Source organism: Salmo salar, chromosome ssa20 (genome assembly GCF_905237065.1).
Source record: "Salmo salar chromosome ssa20, Ssal_v3.1, whole genome shotgun sequence".
Classification (NCBI taxonomy): Eukaryota; Metazoa; Chordata; class Actinopteri; order Salmoniformes; family Salmonidae; genus Salmo; species Salmo salar.
In genome coordinates this window covers 83250307-83274066 of record NC_059461.1, presented here as the reverse complement: position 1 = coordinate 83274066, position 23760 = coordinate 83250307, and the positions used below count along the sequence as shown (strand labels likewise).

The window sequence follows — 23760 nt, the reverse complement described above, 5'->3', positions numbered from 1 at the left end:
ATTGCCCGTAAGATGGCGCTGCCGTCTGCATTCCATCGCCCAGAGGTCAGTGTAATAATATCCTTGCTGGAACAAAGAGCTACATAACCAGACAGTCATGGGAAAAACCACAAGAGTCATTTTGCATGAGAGAAAATGATTTAATTAACGTTGACACATAATTCACAAACACAACCCCGTGTGAGACAGCACTAATAGTAGCTTCATTAATTACACTGGCAGTGGAAACACTGTTACATGTTCTTGTTTAACTTTGTTAAAAGTGAACATTTCTCAGCGCGCCAACGGTTTACACGGCCCAGAGCTATAATTATATATTTCTGGCCTCGATATCTGTGTTCTCCCATCGAAAAGGAAATGCTTTTTATGCCCATTCCCGAGGGGCTATGACAGCCCTTATACCCCGACTAGTCCCGCCCACGCCTGGTCTATCTCGTTCCCAGGCATTTGCATGTAAAAACATAAATCACAGAAAACTACATTCTGTCAAAATAAGGAATACAGCAACAGTTCGGGATTATAGTGAATTATGAGTTTAGGGAAAACCGCGTGAATCAAACGATGGGAAAGAGTCTGGAATATGGGGGAATCTATGGAATAGCTGCAGAGTTGAACAAGTTGAAGGAGAAAAGTTTGGGAAAACGTGAGCACTTTTTCTTCGTGCATGGATGCGATTCGAGAAGACATGTAAGGTCAGAATGCAGGAGAGTTCTCTCTCACGTTGTTTAATTCACTGTCGTTGTAGTGTAAGTCATTGTCATTTTAGTGTAAACACTGGCTTCTTGTTTTGAGACTCTTAATTCGAGTAGAAAAATACTTTGCAGCAAATTGTGGTTAAAAGTGTAGCCTATTGTACTAGCTAAATTGAAAAGGGGTGAAAGCCTAGCCACTGTGGAAGAAAAAGTTCTTTACCACAATGAATTAACAAAAGGAGAGAACATAACAAAAACACATGCACAATGGCAGAAACGGAGATAGAGAAGGTGTATAGCAGTGTCTCTTTCAAAAAGTTTGAAAGTTGGAGCTCAAACAAAAGTCGCTGTGAAAATCAACAAAACAAATCAAAGGATTTGGAGGGCAGTAGCGGCGCCCTTCCCCCTCCATCTACCGCTGCGGCAGAGAAAGCGCAGCCCTCGGCTATGCGTAATGTTAGTGTGTCAAGGAAAGTTTCCAAAATCTCCGCTGCCAGCCTCGACACCGCAGAGCTAAAGAAAGCCTCTTCCACTCCTCTCTCCTCCATTTCTCCCTCTATTCGCCAACTCACTGAAAAGTTCAGTAGCACTAATTCGGCTCGGACTCACGGAGCCCTGAGCCCTGGCAGTAACGTGGCCGGGAAGAGCACAACTTTACCCCGATTTAAAAGCAGAAGGGGAGAGAAGTCCCCGTCTCGGAAGTTATTCCACGAGGACGGTGGACATTTACAAGTTACTGACACGGTTTTAACAGAGTCTCCGACTGACACTAAAGTTCAGCAACAAACGTTTTATTCAGGCGCAGACTCTGCTCTGATCGGATTCGGATAGAAATCAACAATTGATTTATACTCGCAAATCTGCTCAAGGCAGCAGCGTTGGGACTGGTAAAAGAGATTATTCCCAAATTGATCCGTCTATCTCTGATAACAATAACTGCAGTAAAACGTTGAACTCTGAGGATTATGTTTTTGTCAGTGGGGCGCCTGCCTGCAAGTCATACAGGAGCTATTTCCCAAGTCACCATGGAGACCCTCCTGTTCACGTTGACCTAACCTACTGGCCCAGTGTCACCAAGATCAGAGAGCTTTTTGGGGACAGGCACAGAAAGAAGCACCGGTCCACCTCTGATGCAGAGGATATAAAATCTGACCACCTCCAGCACTTCACCAGCTCTAAAGAGAGCTCTGTATCAGACAGAAGCGACAGGCAGTCTCCCAACAGCCCAGCCCCTGAAGCCACTAGCCTCTCACTGTCAGACAGACACCGTAGCAGGGCTGCTTCGCTGGGCAGAGAGAGGAGGCACCAGGGCATGGACTCAGCCTTTCACCCTGACCAGCATTACTCAGACGAGGCAGAGATTGAGCCAGCCAGCACTAGTATTAGTAGAAGTGGTAGGTGTTTTAAGGTGGCGCAGCCATCAAACACGCACAGAGCCCACAGCCCCAGCAGTGGAGGAGAGGGGCCTGAGACCCGGACATCTAGTCTGAACTCTGACCCTCCACCCTCTGTCCTAGCCGCTGCCCCCACCTCCCCACCTCGGAGCAGCTCCAGGGGCCTCTCTTCCTCCTGTGTAGAGCAGCAGCAGAGCCAGGGGGCCGGGCAGCCCAGGGATAGTTTACATTCCTCACATAGCTCCTCCAGACCGGTGGCCCCCTCCTCTGATAGAGCTTCAGCCAGGGCAGCAATCACAGCCCGCTGGAGGTTCAGCTCAGGAGACGAAGAAGAGGAGTACCACCGAGCAGGAGGAAGGAGCGCTCCCTCGTTAGGTGTCAGCGGAAGTTACCTCTCCCGCGGTAAGAATGGTTGGTGGGGTGGAAAGGTCCTCGGAAGGTCTTCAGGCAGTGAAGAGGACAGCCCTGCGTCACTAGGACCTAGCCGAGACACCATGAGACGCCGTTCACTGAGGAAAAAGAAGAAGAACAGCGAAGTTGCCATAGCAACGGGACGAGACAATGGTGAATCAGACGACAGCGACGACGAGCAGACAGGTATGATGGAACACCTGGAGAGACACCAACAGAACACCGCCGCCACTACAGAACAGACTGGTAGCTCTCAGAACCGGCTCAGAGAACCCGAAGGCTCTAGAAATGGTGCAGCGCTGAGGGGACGCAATTACACTCCTAACCAGATGGTGGCGCAGGAGAGCTACAGACGCCAATACACATCAGGCGGGCCGGGGATGACATCTCCCTTGACCACGCCCCTCACAGGGGTATCACGGGTGTCAAAGGTCAACATCTCATCGTTTATTTCGAGTCCCGGCGGCTCGCAGAGCAGCAGTAGATACTGTAGCACCGAGACACTGAAAGAAGAGGACCAAGCTAGCTATGCTAACAGAATGGCTAACACTACTACTACTACTACCACCACCCCAGGCAGTGTGGTTGGTGCATCCTCCTCCATGCTCAGTAAGACTTACCACGGTAACTTCACCATGTACCGCTCCCCCAGCTTCGGACATGGGGATAACTTATCCCGCGCCCCTGTTAGAGTCTGCCCCCACCTTCTTCCCCCTGTCAATCCACCATCTCCAGCCACAGGGGACACTCGAGGGGTTACTAGGGAGGAGACTACAGTGTTCCGGCGGTTGATAAGTGGTGGTGTAGTCGGGGATAAGGACAGGAACAGGATGTCAATGTCAAACCCGGATATCGCTTCGGAAACAATGTCCCTCCTCAGCTTCCTGAAAAGTGACCTATCAGAGCTCAGAGTTCGGAAGACAGACAGGTCAGGGGTTACTGAGGGGTCATCTGCGGTGTACAGGATGGGGTCAAGAGGTCTCCACCCAGGACTCCGCTCTTCATTAAAGGACCTCACTGCAACTCTTCGACGCGCCAAATCCTTCACTTACTCTGATAAACCAGTAGGGAGGCAACATTCAGATGGGTCCTCAGCCAAAAGAAGCTCTTCTGAGCAACGTCTGGATTTAGACGGAGAGCGTGATGGAGGGAGGGGGGTGGTGCCTGCCAGAGAGGTGGAGAGTGACGGAGGGGACTGCAGAGCAGGGGGTTATGGGGATGAGGAAGTGATGCCCACTCCGCTGCAGGACAGGTATGTACAGGAGGCCAGACAGGTGATCAGAGATATCTGCCAGATGATCGCTCGCAAGGATGATGATAACGAGGATGATGTGCTAGCGACAGATTCCACTGAGGATGAGGGTTTCAGAAGGAAACAAGTGGAGGAGCAGGAGACAGAAGAGAGGGAGGGGAGAGCTAGAGAGGCTGAGGTTGACATTGGGGCAGCCTTCATTTCAGGGGAACAAGACAAGATGGAGGGGGAATGTGAAAACATAGAAAGAGAGAAGTGCCTACAGAAGGTAGATTCTGAGGAGAACGTGTTCTATGACCAATTTGTTGATGAGCTATCGGGTCACGAGTCGAGCCTCACAGATGAGGGCATAGTCACAGAACCAGAGACTGGACCTGGTGACCCTGAGAGGTTATTTGTGGGGTCAAGTTTAGGGTCATCTTTGGTCAGAGATGTGCTGGGTCAACCCCTGACTGTCTGGAAGCAGTCTGCTCTGCATGAGGAGGAATGGCCAGAGTTAAACGAGGGAATGCGAGAGGGATCAGGGTTACACGCAGGAGCGAGTGAGAAACGAGAGAACCCTGTCTCTGTCCATGCTCTTGGGACTGAGACTGAGAGCATTGATGTAGTAACAGAGATGAGCAGCGTCAACAACAACAGTACTAGTGGGAGGACTAATGTATCCCAGAGTGCCTCAGCCCCAGGGCTTGAGGCTCCTCCCACTCCGAGCGCTATCCGCCGCCGCCGTAAATTCTCCTCAGCAGGGAACACGGGCTCTGACTCCAGCAACGGCAGCAACGGGGAGTCCAACGGGGATGTTTACCGTTCGCTAAGCGACCCTATGCCTCACCGGCGCCGCTCTGTGTCAGCAGAAGGGAGTAACAGTTTCTCTGTGGATAGTAACCTGCTGGGGTCGCTCTCCTCCAAGGGGGCAGGAGGAGTCGGAGGAGGAAGTGTCCCAGAGTCGTCCTCTGCAGCCGATCTATCAGAGTGCATGGGCAGCGTGACCAGCGAGCTATCGGTGTGCAGTGATGGTGGTCTCCGTGACGATAGTCTCCGTGACGACTACAGCAATGTGATCCGGAGCATTGTTGCAGAGCCAGGAGCAATGGACAGATTGATGACGGATGACAAAAACAACGGGAAAGCCACGAAGAAGAAGTCCTTCTCGGACCCCAGTCGCCGTGGTGATGGCCACCTGCTTGACGAATCAGGGTTCAAAAGTCACCATCACCCCAACGAACCAATCAGTGAGCTGGACCAGCTTGGTCAGATCCCACCCTCCAGCAGTGAGCCAATCCTGAGTGAGCAGAGAGACGAGCTGTGGGAGCTCGGAGACGAACGTGAACGTCCATTACGTAGTCGCCTTGTCAACAATGAAGGTGGCAAACTCCGCTCCCAATCAGAAAGGGAGCTGCACTCCTGTCTCCATGGTGATGACACAGATGGAGGGGGAGGAGGGCAGATATTAAACTTTGACCCCGAACTAGCGGAGGTTCTATCTCCCAGAATGGGCCGGCGGGCCTCCAGGAAACGCCCCAACCGAGTCGCGCGAACAGCATCAGAGGAGCTGGACCACTCGGAACCAGGTCCAGAAGACCACGGTCCAGAGGAGAGTCAGGATCAAGACCAGACTGAGCTCAACCCCCCACTGCCACCACCCCCCCCGAAATCCAAAGCCAGGTCCAAGCACGTCCGCCACGCCAGCGAACCTGCCACCTTCATCCCCATCTCCCCACCTCCACAGCCCCAGCGAGCACAGGCGGACCCGCCTGCCCTGCTACCCGCCTCTGAACCCTCCATCCTGGGTAAGCCCACTGGTGAGGAGGCCCCCTCCCTGGAGGATGTGACCAAGCTGTATATTCTGGCTCTGAATGCTCCTGGGGGCGAGGGGGAGCCGTCTGGGCCTGGGTCTGGAGGAACGGTGCCTGTATCAGACGGGTCTAACTCCAGCCCTGCTACTCCCACTGGTGCCAGAGAACCCAGACTGCAGAGGGAGAGCAGCGAGGAGCTGACCACACCAGCCCCACAGAGAGCCAAACCCAGAGTGGTGAGTAACATTGCCAACGTGTGTGTGTGTGTGTGTGTGTGTGTGTGTGTGTGTGTGTGTGTGTGTGTGTGTGTGTGTGTGTGTGTGTGTGTCTGTCTAAGTGGTCAAAAGTTGTCTTTTCATGTTGCAGGAGAGGAGGCTGAATGTTTGCTGTTGTCATGGATAAAATCCTCTGTGAAATCAACACATGGAGTTATGTGTTCTGACGTGTATTTACTATTCATACTAGGCTGTTAATGATGTGTTGAAGGAGGGGCCCTTTTATGAATCACCTTACAAAGCATGATTCTGTGAGTGTGTGTGTGTGTGCGCTTGCGTGCGTGCGTGAGTGTGTACTCAGTAGAATGTTATAGCGATGGAGTTTTTGGAGCAAATATGGAGGCCAGTTTGCCAATCTCTAGCTCTTGGGGAGAGAAACTGCTCTGAATATTGCTCTGGGGTAGAGAATCTAGATCCGCACACTATTTTTTTCTGTTCACTGCGCCTGGAGTGCTATTCGGTACACACACACACACACACACACACACACACACACACACACACACACACACACACACACACACACACACACACACACACACACACACACACACAGCAGGCCTCTAATGCCATAACCATACTCTCTGATGGTTATTTTTAGAGTGTATTTGTTAGCAGAAACATCAAACCCACTTACACAAACATTGTTAGAACAGATGTTAAACGATCATTGGACTGGGCACATTAGCTTCTGGACTAGCGCCTGCTGCTAATAGGACTGGGCACATTTAGCTTCTGGACTAGTGCCTGCTGCTAATAGGACTGGGCACATTTAGCTTCTGGACTAGCGCCTGCTGCTAATAGGACTGGGCACATTTAGCTTCTGGACTAGCGCCTGCTGCTAATAGGACTGGGCACGTTAGCTTCTGGACTAGCGCCTGCTGCTAATAGGACTGGGCACATTTAGCTTCTGGACTAGCGCCTGCTGCTAATAGGACTGGGCACATTAGCTTCTGGACTAGCGCCTGCTGCTAATAGGACTGGGCACATTTAGCTTCTGGACTAGCGCCTGCTGCTAATAGGACTGGGCACATTTAGCTTCTGCACTAGCGCCTGCTGCTAATAGGACTGGGCACATTTAGCTTCTGCACTAGCACTTGCTGCTAATAGGACTGGGCACATTTAGCTTCTGGACTAGCGCCTGCTGCTAATAGGACTGGGCACATTTAGCTTCTGGACTAGCGCCTGCTGCTAATAGGACTGGGCACATTAGCTTCTGGACTAGCGCCTGCTGCTAATAGGACTGGGCACATTAGCTTCTGGACTAGCGCCTGCTGCTAATAGGACTGGGCACGTTAGCTTCTGGACTAGCGCCTGCTGCTAATAGGACTGGGCACATTTAGCTTCTGGACTAGCGCCTGCTGCTAATAGGACTGGGCACATTTAGCTTCTGGACTAGCGCCTGCTGCTAATAGGACTGGGCACATTTAGCTTCTGGACTAGCGCCTGCTGCTAATAGGACTGGGCACATTTAGCTTCTGGACTAGCGCCTGCTGCTAATAGGACTGGGCACATTTAGCTTCTGGACTAGCGCCTGCTGCTAATAGGACTGGGCACATTTAGCTTCTGGACTAGCGCCTGCTGCTAATAGGACTGGGCACATTTAGCTTCTGGACTAGCGCCTGCTGCTAATAGGACTGGGCACATTTAGCTTCTGGACTAGCGCCTGCTGCTAATAGGACTGGGCACATTTAGCTTCTGGACTAGCGCCTGCTGCTAATAGGACTGGGCACATTTAGCTTCTGGACTAGCGCCTGCTGCTAATAGGACTGGGCACATTAGCTTCTGGACTAGCGCCTGCTGCTAATAGGACTGGGCACATTTAGCTTCTGGACTAGCGCCTGCTGCTAATAGGACTGGGCACATTAGCTTCTGGACTAGCGCCTGCTGCTAATAGGACTGGGCACATTTAGCTTCTGGACTGGGCAATGCTCTGCTGTACTTCAATTACCTTTTGCTTATGATTGTATGTGACGGTGGGCACTGATAACCTAATGACTGTAGTACAGTCATACTGTACAACCCCTGCTGCCTTTAGTTAGTCCTTATCCCCTGGCTGCCTGTAGTTAGTCCTTATCCCCTGGCTGCCTGTAGTTAGTCCTTATCCCCTGGCTGCCTGTAGATAGTCCTTATCCCCTGGCTGCCTGTAGATAGTCCTTATCCCCTGGCTGCCTGTAGATAGTCCTTATCCCCTGGCTGCCTGTAGATAGTCCTTATCCCCTGGCTGCCTGTAGATAGTCCTTATCCCCTGGCTGCCTGTAGATAGTCCTTATCCCCTGGCTGCCTGTAGATAGTCCTTATCCCCTGGCTGCCTGTAGATAGTCCTTATCCCCGGCGCCTGTAGTTAGTCCTTATCCCCGCCGCCTGTAGTTAGTCCTTATCCCCTGCCGCCTGTAGATAGTCCTTATCCCCCGCCGCCTGTAGATAGTCCTTATCCCCCGCCGCCTGTAGATAGTCCTTATCCCCCGCCGCCTGTAGATAGTCCTTATCCCCCGCCGCCTGTAGATAGTCCTTATCCCCCGCCGCCTGTAGATAGTCCTTATCCCCTGGCCGCCTGTAGATAGTCCTTATCCCCTGGCCGCCTGGAGATAGTCCTTATCCCCCGCCGCCTGGAGATAGTCCTTATCCCCCGCCGCCTGGAGATAGTCCTTATCCCCTGGCTGCCTGGAGATAGTCCTTATCCCCTGGCTGCCTGGAGATAGTCCTTATCCCCTGGCTGCCTGGGGATAGTCCTTATCCCCTGGCTGCCTGTGGATAGTCCTTATCCCCTGGCTGCCTGTGGATAGTCCTTATCCCCTGGCTGCCTGTGGATAGTCCTTATCCCCTGGCTGCCTGTAGATAGTCCTTATCCCCTGGCTGCCTGTAGTTAGTCCTTATCCCCTGCTGCCCCGTCTGTGTCTGTGTTTGTCGTTAGGTATCACTCAAGGAAAGATTGTTCTCTCTACAGAGACACACAAACGCTCACAAACATTGTAGTTGAGATCTTCTCTAGAACGTCTCTCACGCTCACACTTTTCCTGTGACTATAAAAACTGTTTTATCGGTCTTACATAACTCTGTTATATTACATTACTTTTTGTTACAAGCACTGTTGGCTTGTCTTTAAGAAGTTGTGAGGGGGTTGTTGTCCGTCAACCCACCCCTTCCCCCCTTTTGGAGAAACGTTACTGATGTGTTTGATAATAGCCAGGGCCACCGGCCGGTGTGTGTGTGTGTGTTGGCCTGGGAGATGTCTGAGCAGTGTCTCTGTCTGTTACTTCCATGTAAGCTCATGCTCTGATTTAGTAGGAGAGGAGAGACATAAAGAGGATTGACGCTTTCAATTGATCTCAAATTGAAATAGACTGTAGACAAGTGTAGTCCTATGCAAGGAGATGTGTGTGTCTGTTTAAGAGCAAGGGAGCTTTTTTTCCTTTTCTGGAAACTGAAGAACAACTCACTGCCCTATAGTGCACGAGTGCTGGGAATTGCCAGGGACCTCACGATACGATATTATCACCATAGTTGGGTGCTGATAGGATATGTATTGCGATTCTCACGATTCTATATGTATTGCGATACTGTGGTATGTTTTTATTTTATTGGGATTTGATGTTCCAAACATGCTCACTATACACATAATATTGCGATATGTAACCGTAGTGATCCCCCCCATCACTAGCAGTCTGCACTACACCTGCCCCCCTCTCTGTTTCTCTCCCTCCCTTCTCGACCCTTTCTCCCCTGCCCCTCTCTTTCTTCCCCTCCCTTCTCTCTTTCTCCCTCTTTCTCCCGTGCCCCCTCTCTCTCTCTCGCTCTTTCTCTCCTTCCCTTCTCTGACTGCCTCCTCATAGCTATAGACCCCTCATAGCTATAGACCCCTCATAGCTATAGACCCCTCATAGCTATAGACTCATCATAGCTATAGACTCCTCATAGCTATAGACTCCTCATAGCTATAGACTCATCATAGCTATAGACTCATCATAGCTAATAGACCCCTCATAGCTATAGACCCCTCATAGCTATAGACCCCTCATAGCAATAGACTCATCATAGCTATAGACCCATCATAGCTATAGACTCATCATAGCTATAGACCCCTCATAGCTATAGACTCATCATAGCTATAGACTCATCATAGCTATAGACCCCTCATAGCTATAGACCCCTCATAGCTATAGACTCATCATAGCTATAGACTCATCATAGCTATAGACTCATCATAGCTATAGACCCCTCATAGCTATAGACCCCTCATAGCTATAGACCCCTCATAGCTATAGACTCCTCATAGCTATAGACTCCTCATAGCTATAGACCCCTCATAGCTATAGACTCATCATAGCTATAGACCCCTCATAGCTATAGACTCATCATAGCTATAGACCCCTCATAGCTATAGACTCATCATAGCTATAGACCCCTCATAGCTATAGACCCCTCATAGCTATAGACCCCTCATAGCTATAGACCCCTCATAGCTATAGACCCCTCATAGCTATAGACTCCTCATAGCTATAGACCCCTCATAGCTATAGACTCATCATAGCTATAGACCCCTCATAGCTATAGACCCCTCATAGCTATAGACCCCTCATAGCTATAGACTCATCATAGCTATAGACCCCTCATAGCTTTAGACCCCTCATAGCTATAGACCCCTCATAGCTATAGACCCCTCATAGCTATAGACCCCTCATAGCTATAGACCCCTCATAGCTATAGACTCATCATAGCTATAGACCCCTCATAGCTATAGACCCCTCATAGCTATAGACTCATCATAGCTATAGACCCTCATAGCTATAGACCCTCATAGCTATAGACTCATCATAGCTATAGACCCCTCATAGCTATAGACCCCTCATAGCTATAGACCCCTCATAGCTATAGACTCATCATAGCTATAGACCCCTCATAGCTATAGACCCCTCATAGCTATAGACCCCTCATAGCTATAGACTCATCATAGCTATAGACTCATCATAGCTATAGACCCCTCATAGCTATAGACCCCTCATAGCTATAGACCCCTCATAGCTATAGACTCCTCATAGCTATAGACCCCTCATAGCTATAGACTCATCATAGCTATAGACTCCTCATAGCTATAGACTCCTCATAGCTATAGACTCATCATAGCTATAGACCCCTCATAGCTATAGACCCCTAATAGCTATAGACTCATCATAGCTATAGACCCCTCATAGCTATAGACCCCTCATAGCTATAGACCCCTCATAGCTATAGACCCCTCATAGCTATAGACCCCTCATAGCTATAGACCCATCATAGCTATAGACCCCTCATAGCTATAGACTCATCATAGCTATAGACTCATCATAGCTATAGACCCCTCATAGCTATAGACTCATCATAGCTATAGACCCCTCATAGCTATAGACCCCTCATAGCTATAGACCCCTCATAGCTATAGACCCCTCATAGCTATAGACTCATCATAGCTATAGACCCCTCATAGCTATAGACCCCTCATAGCTATAGACCCCTCATAGCTATAGACTCATCATAGCTATAGACCCCTCATAGCTATAGACTCATCATAGCTATAGACCCCTCATAGCTAGACTCATCATAGCTATAGACCCCTCATAGCTATAGACTCATCATAGCTATAGACTCATCATAGCTATAGACTCATCATAGCTATAGACCCCTCATAGCTATAGACCCCTCATAGCTATAGACCCCTCATAGCTATAGACTCATCATAGCTATAGACCCCTCATAGCTATAGACTCATCATAGCTATAGACCCCTCATAGCTATAGACTCATCATAGCTATAGACCCCTCATAGCTATAGACCCCTCATAGCTATAGACTCATCATAGCTATAGACCCCTCATAGCTATAGACTCATCATAGCTATAGACCCCTCATAGCTATAGACCCCTCATAGCTATAGACTCATCATAGCTATAGACTCATCATAGCTATAGACCCCTCATAGCTATAGACCCCTCATAGCTATAGACCCCTCATAGCTATAGACCCCTCATAGCTATAGACCCCTCATAGCTATAGACCCCTCATAGCTATAGACTCATCATAGCTATAGACTCATCATAGCTATAGACTCATCATAGCTATAGACCCCTCATAGCTATAGACCCCTCATAGCTATAGACCCCTCATAGCTATAGACTCATCATAGCTATAGACCCCTCATAGCTATAGACCCCTCATAGCTATAGACTCATCATAGCTATAGACTCATCATAGCTATAGACTCATCATAGCTATAGACTCATCATAGCTATAGACTCATCATAGCTATAGACTCATCATAGCTATAGACTCCTCATAGCTATAGACCCCTCATAGCTATAGACTCCTCATAGCTATAGACTCATCATAGCTATAGACTCATCATAGCTATAGACCCATCATAGCTATAGACCCCTCATAGCTATAGACCCCTCATAGCTATAGACCCATCATAGCTATAGACCCATCATAGCTATATACCCCTCATAGCTATAGACTCATCATAGCTATAGACCCCTCATAGCTATAGACTCATCATAGCTATAGACTCATCATAGCTATAGACCCCTCATAGCTATAGACTCATCATAGCTATAGACTCATCATAGCTATAGACTCATCATAGCCACTCTGCTTTCTGTGCCTCTTTTTTTCTTCTTTCTTCCCCCTCTCTTCTATGTCTCTCTCGCGCCGCTCTCTCTCTCTCTCTCTTTCTCTCTGAGCATTGCTGTGCAATGAGGTCATCTCCTTCAGGCTTCATGAGATGAGATTTAGCCAGATATCAGGTACAGGAAGACAGAGAACGAGGGAGGGAGATCGGGAGACAGGTGAAAGGATTTGGGGAGGGAGAGAGAGAGAACCATTGAAGAACAAACACCATTGTAAATACAATCCATATTTATGTTTATTTTCCCTTTTGTACTTTAACTATTTGCACATCGTTACAGCACTGTATATAGACATAATATGACATTTAAAATGTATTTTCTTTTGAAACTTCTGTCAGGTTAATGTTTACTGTTAATTTGTATTGTTTATTTCACTTTAATTTCATTATCTACTTCACTTCCTTTGGCAATGTTAACATGTGTTTCCCATGCCAATAAAGCCCTTGAATTGAACTGAGAGCGCAGGTGACAGCATTCCCTCCCCCATATGCCCCCTCAGACACAGTTACGACAACATAACCAACAAAAACGGGTCACATCTCCTGCAGCTCTGACGCTGGGTATGTACATAGACAATGGTAGGCTTGGAGGGGACTCCTTTGGTAGGTACACCTATAGCTCATCTCTTGGCAGTAGTACTGTAGACTACTTTATCACTGACCTAAACCCAGAGTCTCTTCCACCGTTCAGTCAGTCCACTGACACCCCTATCAGATCTCGTCAAAACCACACTCTATTTGAACAGAGCAATAATCAATCATGAGGCTTCAAAGCCAAGGGAACTGAATAATATTAACAAATGCTATAGATGGAAGGAAAATAGTGTGGAAATCTACCCAAAAACTATTAAGCAACAACGAATTCAATCCCTTCTGGACAATTTCCTGGACAAAATGTTTCACTGTTATAGTGAAGGTGTAAACTTGGCAGTAGAAAACCTAAACAGTATATTTCACCTCTCAGCTTCCCTATCAAATCAAAAACATTCTAGCAGACGACCTAAGAAAATTAACAGCATTGAAAAATGCAAAAACCTAACAAATAAATTGAGAAACCTGTCCAACCAAAGCATAGAGACCCAGAAAACCTGAGTCTACGCCTTCACTATGGTGAATCACTAAAACAATAGAAATACACTCCGGAAAAAGAAGGAACAACAGCACATCAGAAATCAGCTCAATGTCATTGAAGAATCCATACCACTTCTGGGAAAATTGGAGAACTCTTCATTTTGTTGTTTGTTTAGTGTTATCTATCCAAAATGGCGATGTATGGATAAACCACTTCTCCAATCTTTTTGACCCTATAACAAAGAACAAATAGCAAAAACATATACATGATCAAATACACATTTTAGGGTCAACTATTAAAGACTACCAGAACCCACTGGATTCTCCAATTACATTGTATGAACTACAGGACAAAATACAAACCCTCCATCCCAAAAAGGCCTGTGGTGTTGATGGTATCCTCAATGAAATGATAAAATATACAGACCACAAATTCCAGTTGGCTATACTTTAACTTCTTAACATCATCCTCATCTCTGGCATCTTCCCCAGTATTTGGAACCAAGGCCTGATCACCTCAATCCACAAAAGTGGAGACAAATTTGACCCCAATCACTACCGGAGGACATGCGTCAACAGCAACTTTGGGGAAATCCTCTGCATTAACAGCAGACTCGTACATTTCCTCAGTGAAAAACAATGTACTGCGCAAATGTCAACTTGGCTTTTTACTAAATTATCGTACGACAGACCACGTGTTCACCCTGCACACCCTAATAGACAAACAAACAAACCAAAACAAAGGCAAAGTCTTGTTATGCTTAGTTGATTTCAAAAAAGCTTTCGACTCAATTTGGCCGGAGGGCCTGCTATACAAATTGATGGAAAGTGGTGTTGGGGAAAAAACATACGACATTATGAAATCCATGTAAACAAACAAGTGTGCAGTTAAAATTGTCAAAAAACACACGCATTTCTTCCCACAGGGCCGTGGGGTGAGACAGGGTTGCAGCTTAGGCCCCACCCTCATCATATATATCAACGAATTGGCGAGAGCACTAGAACAGTCTGCAGCACCGGCCTCACCCCACTAGAATCTTAACGTCAAATGTCTACTGTTTGCTGATGATCTGGTGCTTCTGTCCCCAACCAAGGAGGGCCTACAGCAGCACCTAGATCTTCTGCACAGATTCTGTCAGACCTGGGCCCTGACAGTAAATCTCAGGAAGACAAAAGTAATGGTGTTCCATAAAGGTCCAGTTGCCAGGACCACAAATACAAATTCCATCTAGACACTGTTAGAGCACACAAACTATACATACCTCGGCCTAAACATCAGCACCACAGGTAACTTCCATAAAGCTGTGAACGATCTGAGAGACAAGGCAAGAAGGGCCTTCTATGCCATCAAAAGGAACATAAAATTTGACATTCCAATTAGCATCTGGTAAAAAAATACTTGAATCAGTTATAGAACCCACAAAATTGAGACTCTGCATGCAGAATTCTGAACAAATATCCTCAGTGTACAATGTAAAACACCAAATAATGCATGCAGAGCGGTGCAGCAGGTAGCCTAGTGGTTAGTCCAATACCTGCTAATTATCAAAAACCAGAAAAGAGATGTTAAATTCTACAACCACCTAAAAGGAAGTCTTTGACTATGTACAGTGAGCATAGCCTTGCTATTGAGAAAGGCCGCCGTAGGCAGACCTGGCTCTCAAGAGAAGACAGGCTTTGTGCACACTGCACATAAAATGAGGTTGAAACTGAGCTGTACTTCCTAACCTCCTGCCAAATGTATGACCATATTAGAGACACATATTTCCCTCAGATTACACAGATCCACAATGAATTCGAAAACAAATCCAACATTGCTAAACTCATATCTAATTGGTGAAATACCACAGTGTGCCATCACAGCAGCAAGATGTATGAGCTGTTGCCACACGAAAAGGGCAACCAGTGAAGAACAAACACCATTGTAAATACAACCTATGTTTATTTATGTACTTTAACTATTTGCACATAATTTCAACACTGTATGTAGACATAATATGACATTTGAAATGTCTTTATTCTTTTGGAAATTTTGTGAGTAATGTTTACGGTTCATTTTTGTTTATTTCACTTGTGTTTATCTTTTTCCTTCTGCTTTGGCAATGTAAACATGTTCCCCCCCCCCAGACGCCACGGTCTGAGGTGTTTTCACTTAGACCAGCATTCCTGGATGTGTCTATCTGCCCTGAACCCTCCAGGAGTAAATGCAGGTGTAAGTCCATGTCAGTGCAGTGTGTGTGTGACTTCCTCTTGTAGTGTACTTTAGACGAGGGTCATATTTACACAGGCGGGCATGGGAGTGATCACTCATGGTCTTTTTCAGAAAGACCTGTTACCAACAAAAGATGGGAAGTCTTCTGGTCAATATCAAACTCGCTCTCCTTCCTCCCCTCTCTTTCTCTCTCCCTCCATCTATCTCTCGCTCCTAACTTCTTTAGGCTTTCACTGCAGCTGATGCTTATTTTCAGAAGTACACAGTGCACACTGGAGAGGTTTCAGGAAGAGCATTACATGGCACACACTAGATTGATGGGCCAGCCTGCCAGCCCTCCTTTAGGAAGAGAGGAGCGCTGAGACTGTTAGAGGGACAGAAAGATGAGGATGGCTTTTTACACAGGTAAAGGGGTGACATGTGAAGGAGATGGAGAGAGAGAACCCCAGATAGAAATAGAGAGAGAAAGAATGATCTAGTAGAAGCAGGTAGTCAGAGGGGGACAGAGGGGGACAAAGGGGGATAAAGAGAGAGAGGGAAAGAATGATCTAGTAGAAGCAGGCAGTCAGGGGGATAAAATGAGAGGGATTGATGTTTTGGGACTTGTATAAGGTCAGACGGAGAGAGGGAGTCGTGGATTAAAGCTAAGGGAACATCAGATTTATTATTTTATCAGACCACCCACCTAGAATCAAACACTGCCCTCTCCTCCTCTCTCTCCCCTCCTCTCTCTCTCTCTCCTGTCTCTCCTGCTTTCTCTCTACCCTTCTCTCTTTCTCCTCCCCTTTCTCTCTTTCTCTGTCTCTGTCTCTGTGTCTATCTCTCTCTCTCTCTCTCTCTGCCTCTCTCTCTGTCTCTGTGTCTATCTCTGTCTCTCTCTCTCTCTCTCTCTCTCTCTCTCTCTCTCTGTGTGTCTCTGCCTGTATCTGGGTCTCTCTTTCTCTCTCCATCTCTCTCTTTCTCTCTTTCTCTCTCTCTTTCTGTTTCTTTCTGTCTCTGTCTCTCTCACAGAACCCCCTGTGTAATCCCTTTCTGAGAACCCCCAGGCCTTGACTCACACACTCAGAAACCTTTCCATTTATAGTAGAGGTCGACCGATTATGATTTTTCAACGCCGATGCCGGTACCGATTGTTGGAGGGCCAAAAAACCCCGATACCGTTTAATCGGCCTAATTTTTTTATTTTTTATTTAACAATTATTATTATTTTGTATATATATTTATTTGTAATAATGACAATTACAAAAATACTGAATGAACACTTATTTTAACTTAATATAATACATCAATAAAATCAATTTAGCCTCAAATAAAGAATGAAACATGTTCAATTTGGTTTAAATAATGCAAAAACAAAGTGTTGGAGAAGAAAGTAAAAGTGCAATATGTGCCATGTAAAAAAGCTAACATTTAAGTTCCTTGCTCAGAACATGAGAACATATGAAAGCTGGTGGTTCCTTTTAACATGACTCTTCAATATTCTTCAAAGTTTTAGGTTGTAGTTATTATAGGAATTATAGGACTATTTCTCTCTGTACGATTTGTATTTCATATACCTTTGACTATTGGATGTTCTTATAGGCACTTTAGTATTGCCAGTGTAACAGTATAGCTTCCGTCCCTCTCCTCGCTCCTACCTGGGCTCGAACCAGGAACACATCGAAGCAGCGTTACCCATGTAGAGCAAGGGGAACAACTACGCCAAGTCTCAGAGCGAGTGACGTTTGAAACGCTATTAGCGCGCACCCCGCTAACTAGCTAGCCATTTCACATCGGTTACACCAGCCTAATCTTGGGAGTTGACAGGCTTGAAGTCATAAACAGCCCAATGCATTGCGAAGGGCTGCTGGCAAACGCACGAAAGTGCTGTTTGAATGAATGCTTACGAGCCTGCTGCTGCCTACCATCGCTCAGTCAGACTGCTCTATCAAATCATAGACTTAATTATAACATAATAACACACATAAATACGAGCCTTAGGTCATTAATATGGTCGAATCCGGAAACTATCATCTCGAAAACAAAACGTTTTTCCTGTCGGTGAAATATGGAACCGTTCTGTATTTTATCTAACGGGTGGCATCCATAAGTCTAAATGTTCCTGTTACATTGCACAACCTTCAATGTTATGTCATAATTACATACAATTCTGGCAAATTAGTTCGCAACGAGCCAGGCGGCCCAAACTGTTGCATATACCCTGACTCTGCGTGCAATGAACGCAAAATGACACAATTTCACCTGGTTAATATTGCCTGCTAACCTGGATTTCTTTTAGCTAAATATGCAGGTTTAAAAATATATACTTATGTGTAATGATTTTAAGAAAGGCATTGATGTTTATGGTTGGAGCAACGTGTACCTAAGCGATTATATGCAACGCAGGACAGGCTAGATAAACTAGTAATATCATCAACCATGTGTAGTTAACTAGTGATTATGATTGATTGTTTTTTATAAGATAAGTTTAATGCTAGCTAGCAACTTACCTTGGCTTCTTACTGAATTCGTGTAACAGGCAGGCTCCTCGTGGAGTGCAATGTAAAAGCAGGTGGTTAGAGCATTGGACTAGTTAACCGTAAGGTTGCAAGATTGAATCCCCGAGCTGACAAGGTAAAAATCTGTCGTTCTGCCCCTGAACGGCGGAACCCACCGTTCCAAGGCCGTCATTGAAAATAAGAATGTGTTCTTAACTGACTTGACTAGTTAAATAAAGGTCTGAAAAAAAAGAAATCGGCCAACTCGGTGTCCAAAAATACCGATTTCCGATTGTTAAGAAAACGTGAAATCGGCCGTAATTAATCGGCCATTCCGATTAATCGGTTGACCTCTAATTTATAGACAGTGGTTGTGTTGTAGTCCGTACCTCTCTCTGAGCCCCAGAGGAGATGCTCTGGTGGGGACCTTTAGTGTGGGAGGACAAGGGTGGAGGGACACACGCACACTTCCTCAGTTCTGTCCAGCAGGGAGGGGGAGTGAGGGGGATGAGGAGAGAAGGCACTAGACGGATGAGGAAAAGGGGGAGAGACAGAAAGGAAAGGAAGGGGATAGAGAGATGGTTAAACAGATGAGTGCAACCAACCAGTTCACCATTTCCCGTCATGCCCTTGACCAGAGGGTAAAAGATTTTTCCTATTTTTTATACCCGCCATTTTACATAACAGGAAGACTGCGCATGAGAAAGCTATTGTCATGGAAACTTTGGTACCAAAGTATTTGTTTGTTTACTGTGAATTGCTGGGTCTAAAGGTTTGGGAACGCTGACCCCCCACTTCCACCCCTCTAATGTTACCATGGTCTACGCCGGGCCTCAGTAATGCAGTTCTCAGGAGACTAAAGCATATGGGGCCAGAACATCCTCTGTGTCTGTGCTTCCTGTCCTCTGGAGACACACAAATACACTCCTCTATCTAAGTCCCCCTCTAATAAACAGACAGGCTGGCAAAATTCCTTGGGGACGAGGGCAACATAAATGTTTTGTGTTCCACTGTAAGAGCGGGGCTGGGGGCCTATTTTAAGGACGGACTCATGGGGTGAAAGGGGGCCTATTTTAAGGTGGGACTGGATCTGGTATAGGGAACCTTTACATAGAGGATAGAACTGTGTGTGTGTGTGTGTGTGTGTGTGTGTGTGTGTGTGTGTGTGTGTGTGTGTGAGAGAGAGAGGATCTCTCTGAAACATCACTTTCTAGCAGAGCTGCCGTCTCAGCTGAGTGTGTGCGTGTAAGAAGGATTTATGAACGTGTGTTTTATTCATGACTAAGAAACACCCCTCTTCCCTTGTGTGTGCTTGGTTGTCTTTGTCATAGTAAAGTGGCATGCTTTAGTTCAGCTGTGGCTCAGTGTCTCAAAGCTCAGACTCAGAGGAGTGTCTGGAGACTAAAAACAGTTGTCTAACAAACACAGGATCAACCACAAGTCTGTAATGCACTCTGACAGCAGGTGGAATGTACCTGTGTGTTTAGTAACTCACACACAGACAGTCTCCAGTCCTCTCCTCACACACAGACAGTCTCCAGTCCTCTCCTCACACACAGACAGTCTCCAGTCCTCTCCTCACACACAGTGAATAGGCAGTCTCCAGTCCTCTCCTCACACACAGTGAATAGGCAGTCTCCAGTCCTCTCCTCACACACAGTGAATAGGCAGTTTCCAGTCCTCTCCTCACACACAAAGACATGAGTGTGTGTTCCACCACTGCACAGAGCATAGCTCAGAGCGTGGTCACGTTGACACACACACACACACACAGATACACACACACACACACAGATACACACACACACACACACACACACACACACACACACACACACACACACACACACACGCACACACACACAGATACACAGATACACAGATACACACATGCACAAAGAAGTTCTGGGCTCAACTGGTTCTGTGGGTGGACTTGAGCAGCTCTGCCCCGTTCTCCACCTCCCCTCTCCAATCTCTCCTTCCCTCCATGGCTTCTGTCCGGCGGTTAGCTTCTTTCGGGTCTTGTTCCCGCTATGATTCCTGTGTCCAGGAGAAAAGCAGAAAGACCATGTCAGAATGGCTGCTGGGCTCTTGGAGCAGGATTTAGGGTGAGGAGGAGAGGAGACTGGAGGAACGGCCGCGGCCCAGAGCAATTGTTCAGGTTTTATACGTGTGTGTGTGTGTGTGTGTGTGTGTGTGTCTGTGTGTGTGTGTCTGTGTGTGTGTGTTTCTCTCACACCCTCTCAACCTGCCATTACATCACTCACAACATGTGGATTACATAATCTGAAAGCGCTTTGCCTGTTTTGGTGCCATGTAGTGTTTTTGTGATCGGGGGTCAGGGTGTGTGATCTGGGGGTCAGGGTGTGTGATCTGGGGGTCAGTGTGTGTGTTCTGGGGGTCAGGGTGTGTGTTCTGGGGGTCAGGGTGTGTGTTCTGGGGGTCAGGGTGTGTGATCTGGGGGTCAGGGGGTGTGATCTGGGGGTCAGGGGGTGTGATCTGGGGGTCAGTGTGTGTGTTCTGGGGGTCAGTGTGTGTGTTCTGGGGGTCAGTGTGTGTGTTCTGGGGGTCAGGGGTGTGATCTGGGGGTCAGGGGTGTGATCTGGGGGTCAGGGGTGTGATCTGGGGTCAGGGTGTGTGATCTGGGGGTCAGGGTGTGTGATCTGGGGGTCAGTGTGTGTGTTCTGGGGGTCAGGGTGTGTGATCTGGAGGTCAGGGGGTGTGATCTGGGGGTCAGGGTGTGTGATCTGGGGGTTTTTGTCTGGCTGTGTAGCAGACTGATTATGTAGCCTGTGTTAGTCAGTGAGTGTGTGAGTGTGTGAGTCAGATGCCAACCTCAGTGTTTGGATTAAAAAGGAAAGCAGGACATTCTTGTCAAGATATGATGGTCCTGGAATAGACTGACCTAACTAACCTCAACACACACTGTGTGCATTTCAGCCTGTGTGTGTGTGTGTGTGTGTGTGTGTGTGTGTGTGTGTGTGTGTGTGTGTGTGTGTGTGTGTGTGTGTGTGTGCGCGCGCACGTTTCAGCCTGTGTGCGTGCGCGCGTTTCAGCCTGTGTGTGCGCGCGTTTCAGCCTGTGTGTGCGCGCGTTTCAGCCTGTGTGTGTTTGCGTTTCAGCCTGTGTGTGCGTTTCAGCCTGTGTGTGCGTTTCAGCCTGTGTGTGCGTTTCAACCTGTGTGTGCGTTTCAGCCTGTGTGTGTGTTTCAGCCTATGTGTGTTAGCCAGCAACACTGGGGCTGAATTAAATCATGTTTGGGAACAGAGGGGGTACCCTCAGTACGACCCCCCACCTCTATCCTTAGAGGGGTACACGCACACACACACAGAGAGAGACCCATCCCTGGTCAGACTAGCTGTCTTTGGGTGAGACAAAGTTCAGTGCGTCAGATGAGGTCTGGGGAAACATAATGATGTGTTTTCTTTCTTCTGTCCCAGTCCTTTCACGCTTTCGCTCTGGGCTCTCTTCTCCCTCTCCTCTCTCCATGTGTTTCTGGTTTCTCTCAAGGCTCTCTTCTCCCTCCTCTCTCCATGTGTTTCTGGTTTCTCTCTGGGCTCTCTTCTCCCTCCTCTCTCCATGTGTTTCTGGTTTCTCTCTGGGCTCTCTTCTCCCTCTCCTCTCTCCATGTGTTTCTGGTTTCTCTCAAGGCTCTCTCCTCCCTCTCCTCTCTCCATGTGTTTCTGGTTTCTCTCTGGGCTCTCTCCTCCCTCTCTCCCTCTCTCTCATGTGTTTCTGGTTTCTCTCAAGGCTCTCTCCTCCCTCTCTTCTCCTCTCTCCATGTGTTTCTGGTTTCTCTCTAGGCTCTCTCCTCCCTCTCCTCTCTCCATGTGTTTCTGGTTTCTCTCTAGGCTCTCTTCTCCCTCCTCTCTCATGTGTTTCTGGTTTCTCTCTAGGCTCTCTTCTCCCTCTCCTCTCTCCATGTGTTTCTGGTTTCTCTCTGGGCTCTCTCCTCCCTCTCCTCTCTCCATGTGTTTCTGGTTTCTCTCTGGGCTCTCTTCTCCCCCTCTCTCCATGTGTTTCTGGTTTCTCTCTGGGCTCTCTCCTCCCTCCTCTCTCCATGTGTTTCTGGTTTCTCTCTGGGCTCTCTTCTCCCTCTCTCCCCCTCTCTCCATGTGTTTCTGGGCTCTCTTCTCCCTCCCTCTCCTCTCTCCATGTGTTTCTGGTTTCTCTCCTCCCTCTCTTCTCCTCTCTCCATGTGTTTCTGGTTTCTCTCTGGGCTCTCTCCTCCCTCTCCTCTCTCCATGTGTTTCTGGTTTCTCTCTGGGCTCTCTTCTCCCCCTCTCTCCATGTGTTTCTGGTTTCTCTCTAGGCTCTCTCCTCCCTCCTCTCTCCATGTGTTTCTGGTTTCTCTCAAGGCTCTCTTCTCCCTCCTCTCTCCATGTGTTTCTGGTTTCTCTCTGGGCTCTCTTCTCCCTCTCTCCCCCTCTCTCCATGTGTTTCTGGGCTCTCTTCTCCCTCCCTCTCCTCTCTCCATGTGTTTCTGGTTTCTCTCCTCCCTCTCTTCTCCTCTCTCCATGTGTTTCTGGTTTCTCTCTAGGCTCTCTCCTCCCTCTCTCTCTCCATGTGTTTCTGGTTTCTCTCTAGGCTCTCTTCTCCCTCTCCTCTCTCCATGTGTTTCTGGTTTCTCTCTGGGCTCTCTTCTCCCTCTCCTCTCTCCATGTGTTTCTGGTTTCTCTCTGGGCTCTCTTCTCCCTCTCCTCTCTCCATGTGTTTCTGGTTTCTCTCAAGGCTCTCTCCTCCCTCTCCTCTCTCCATGTGTTTCTGGTTTCTCTCTGGGCTCTCTTCTCCCTCCTCTCTCCATGTGTTTCTGGTTTCTCTCTGGGCTCTCTTCTCCTCTCTCCATGTGTTTCTGATTTCTCTCAAGGCTCTCTCCTCCCTCTCCTCTCTCCATGTGTTTCTGGTTTCTCTCTAGGCTCTCTTCTCCCTCTCTTCTCCTCTCTCCATGTGTTTCTGATTTCTCTCAAGGCTCTCTCCTCCCTCTCCTCTCTCCATGTGTTTCTGGTTTCTCTCTAGGCTCTCTCCTCCCTCTCTCCCTCTCTCATGTGTTTCTGGTTTCTCTCTAGGCTCTCTCCTCTCTCCCTCTCTCTCTCATGTGTTTCTGGTTTCTCTCTAGGCTCTCTCCTCCCTCTCCTCTCTCTCATGTGTTTCTGGTTTCTCTCTAGGCTCTCTCCTCCCTCTCCTCTCTCTCATGTGTTTCTGGTTTCTCTCTAGGCTCTCTTCTCCCTCCTCTCTCATGTGTTTCTGGTTTCTCTCTAGGCTCTCTTCTCCTCTCTCCATGTGTTTCTGGTTTCTCTCAAGGCTCTCTCCTCCCTCTCCTCTCTCCATGTGTTTCTGGTTTCTCTCTAGGCTCTCTTCTCTCCCTCTCTCTCATGTGTTTCTGGTTTCTCTCTGGGCTCTCTTCTCCCCCTCTCTCCATGTGTTTCTGGTTTCTCTCTAGGCTCTCTTCTCCCTCTCTCCCTCTCTCTCATGTGTTTCTGGTTTCTCTCTGGGCTCTCTTCTCCCCCTCTCTCCATGTGTTTC

General features: G+C 47.7%; 1 protein-coding gene across 2 annotated transcripts in view; it reads left to right on the top strand.

Moving 5' to 3' along the window:
- Positions 1 to 415: 415 nt before the first annotated feature.
- Positions 416 to 23760, top strand: part of LOC106581424 (rho guanine nucleotide exchange factor 17) — a 95607-nt gene continuing 72262 nt past the window's right edge. For both annotated transcript variants that reach the window (XR_001323095.2, XM_014163480.2), the window contains exon 1: positions 416 to 5778. Coding sequence is in view for 1 of the 2 variants with exons in the window: in XM_014163480.2 (XP_014018955.2) it covers positions 2005 to 5778 (3774 nt within the window). In the remaining variant the exon portion in view is untranslated. The remainder of the gene's footprint in view (positions 5779 to 23760) is intronic.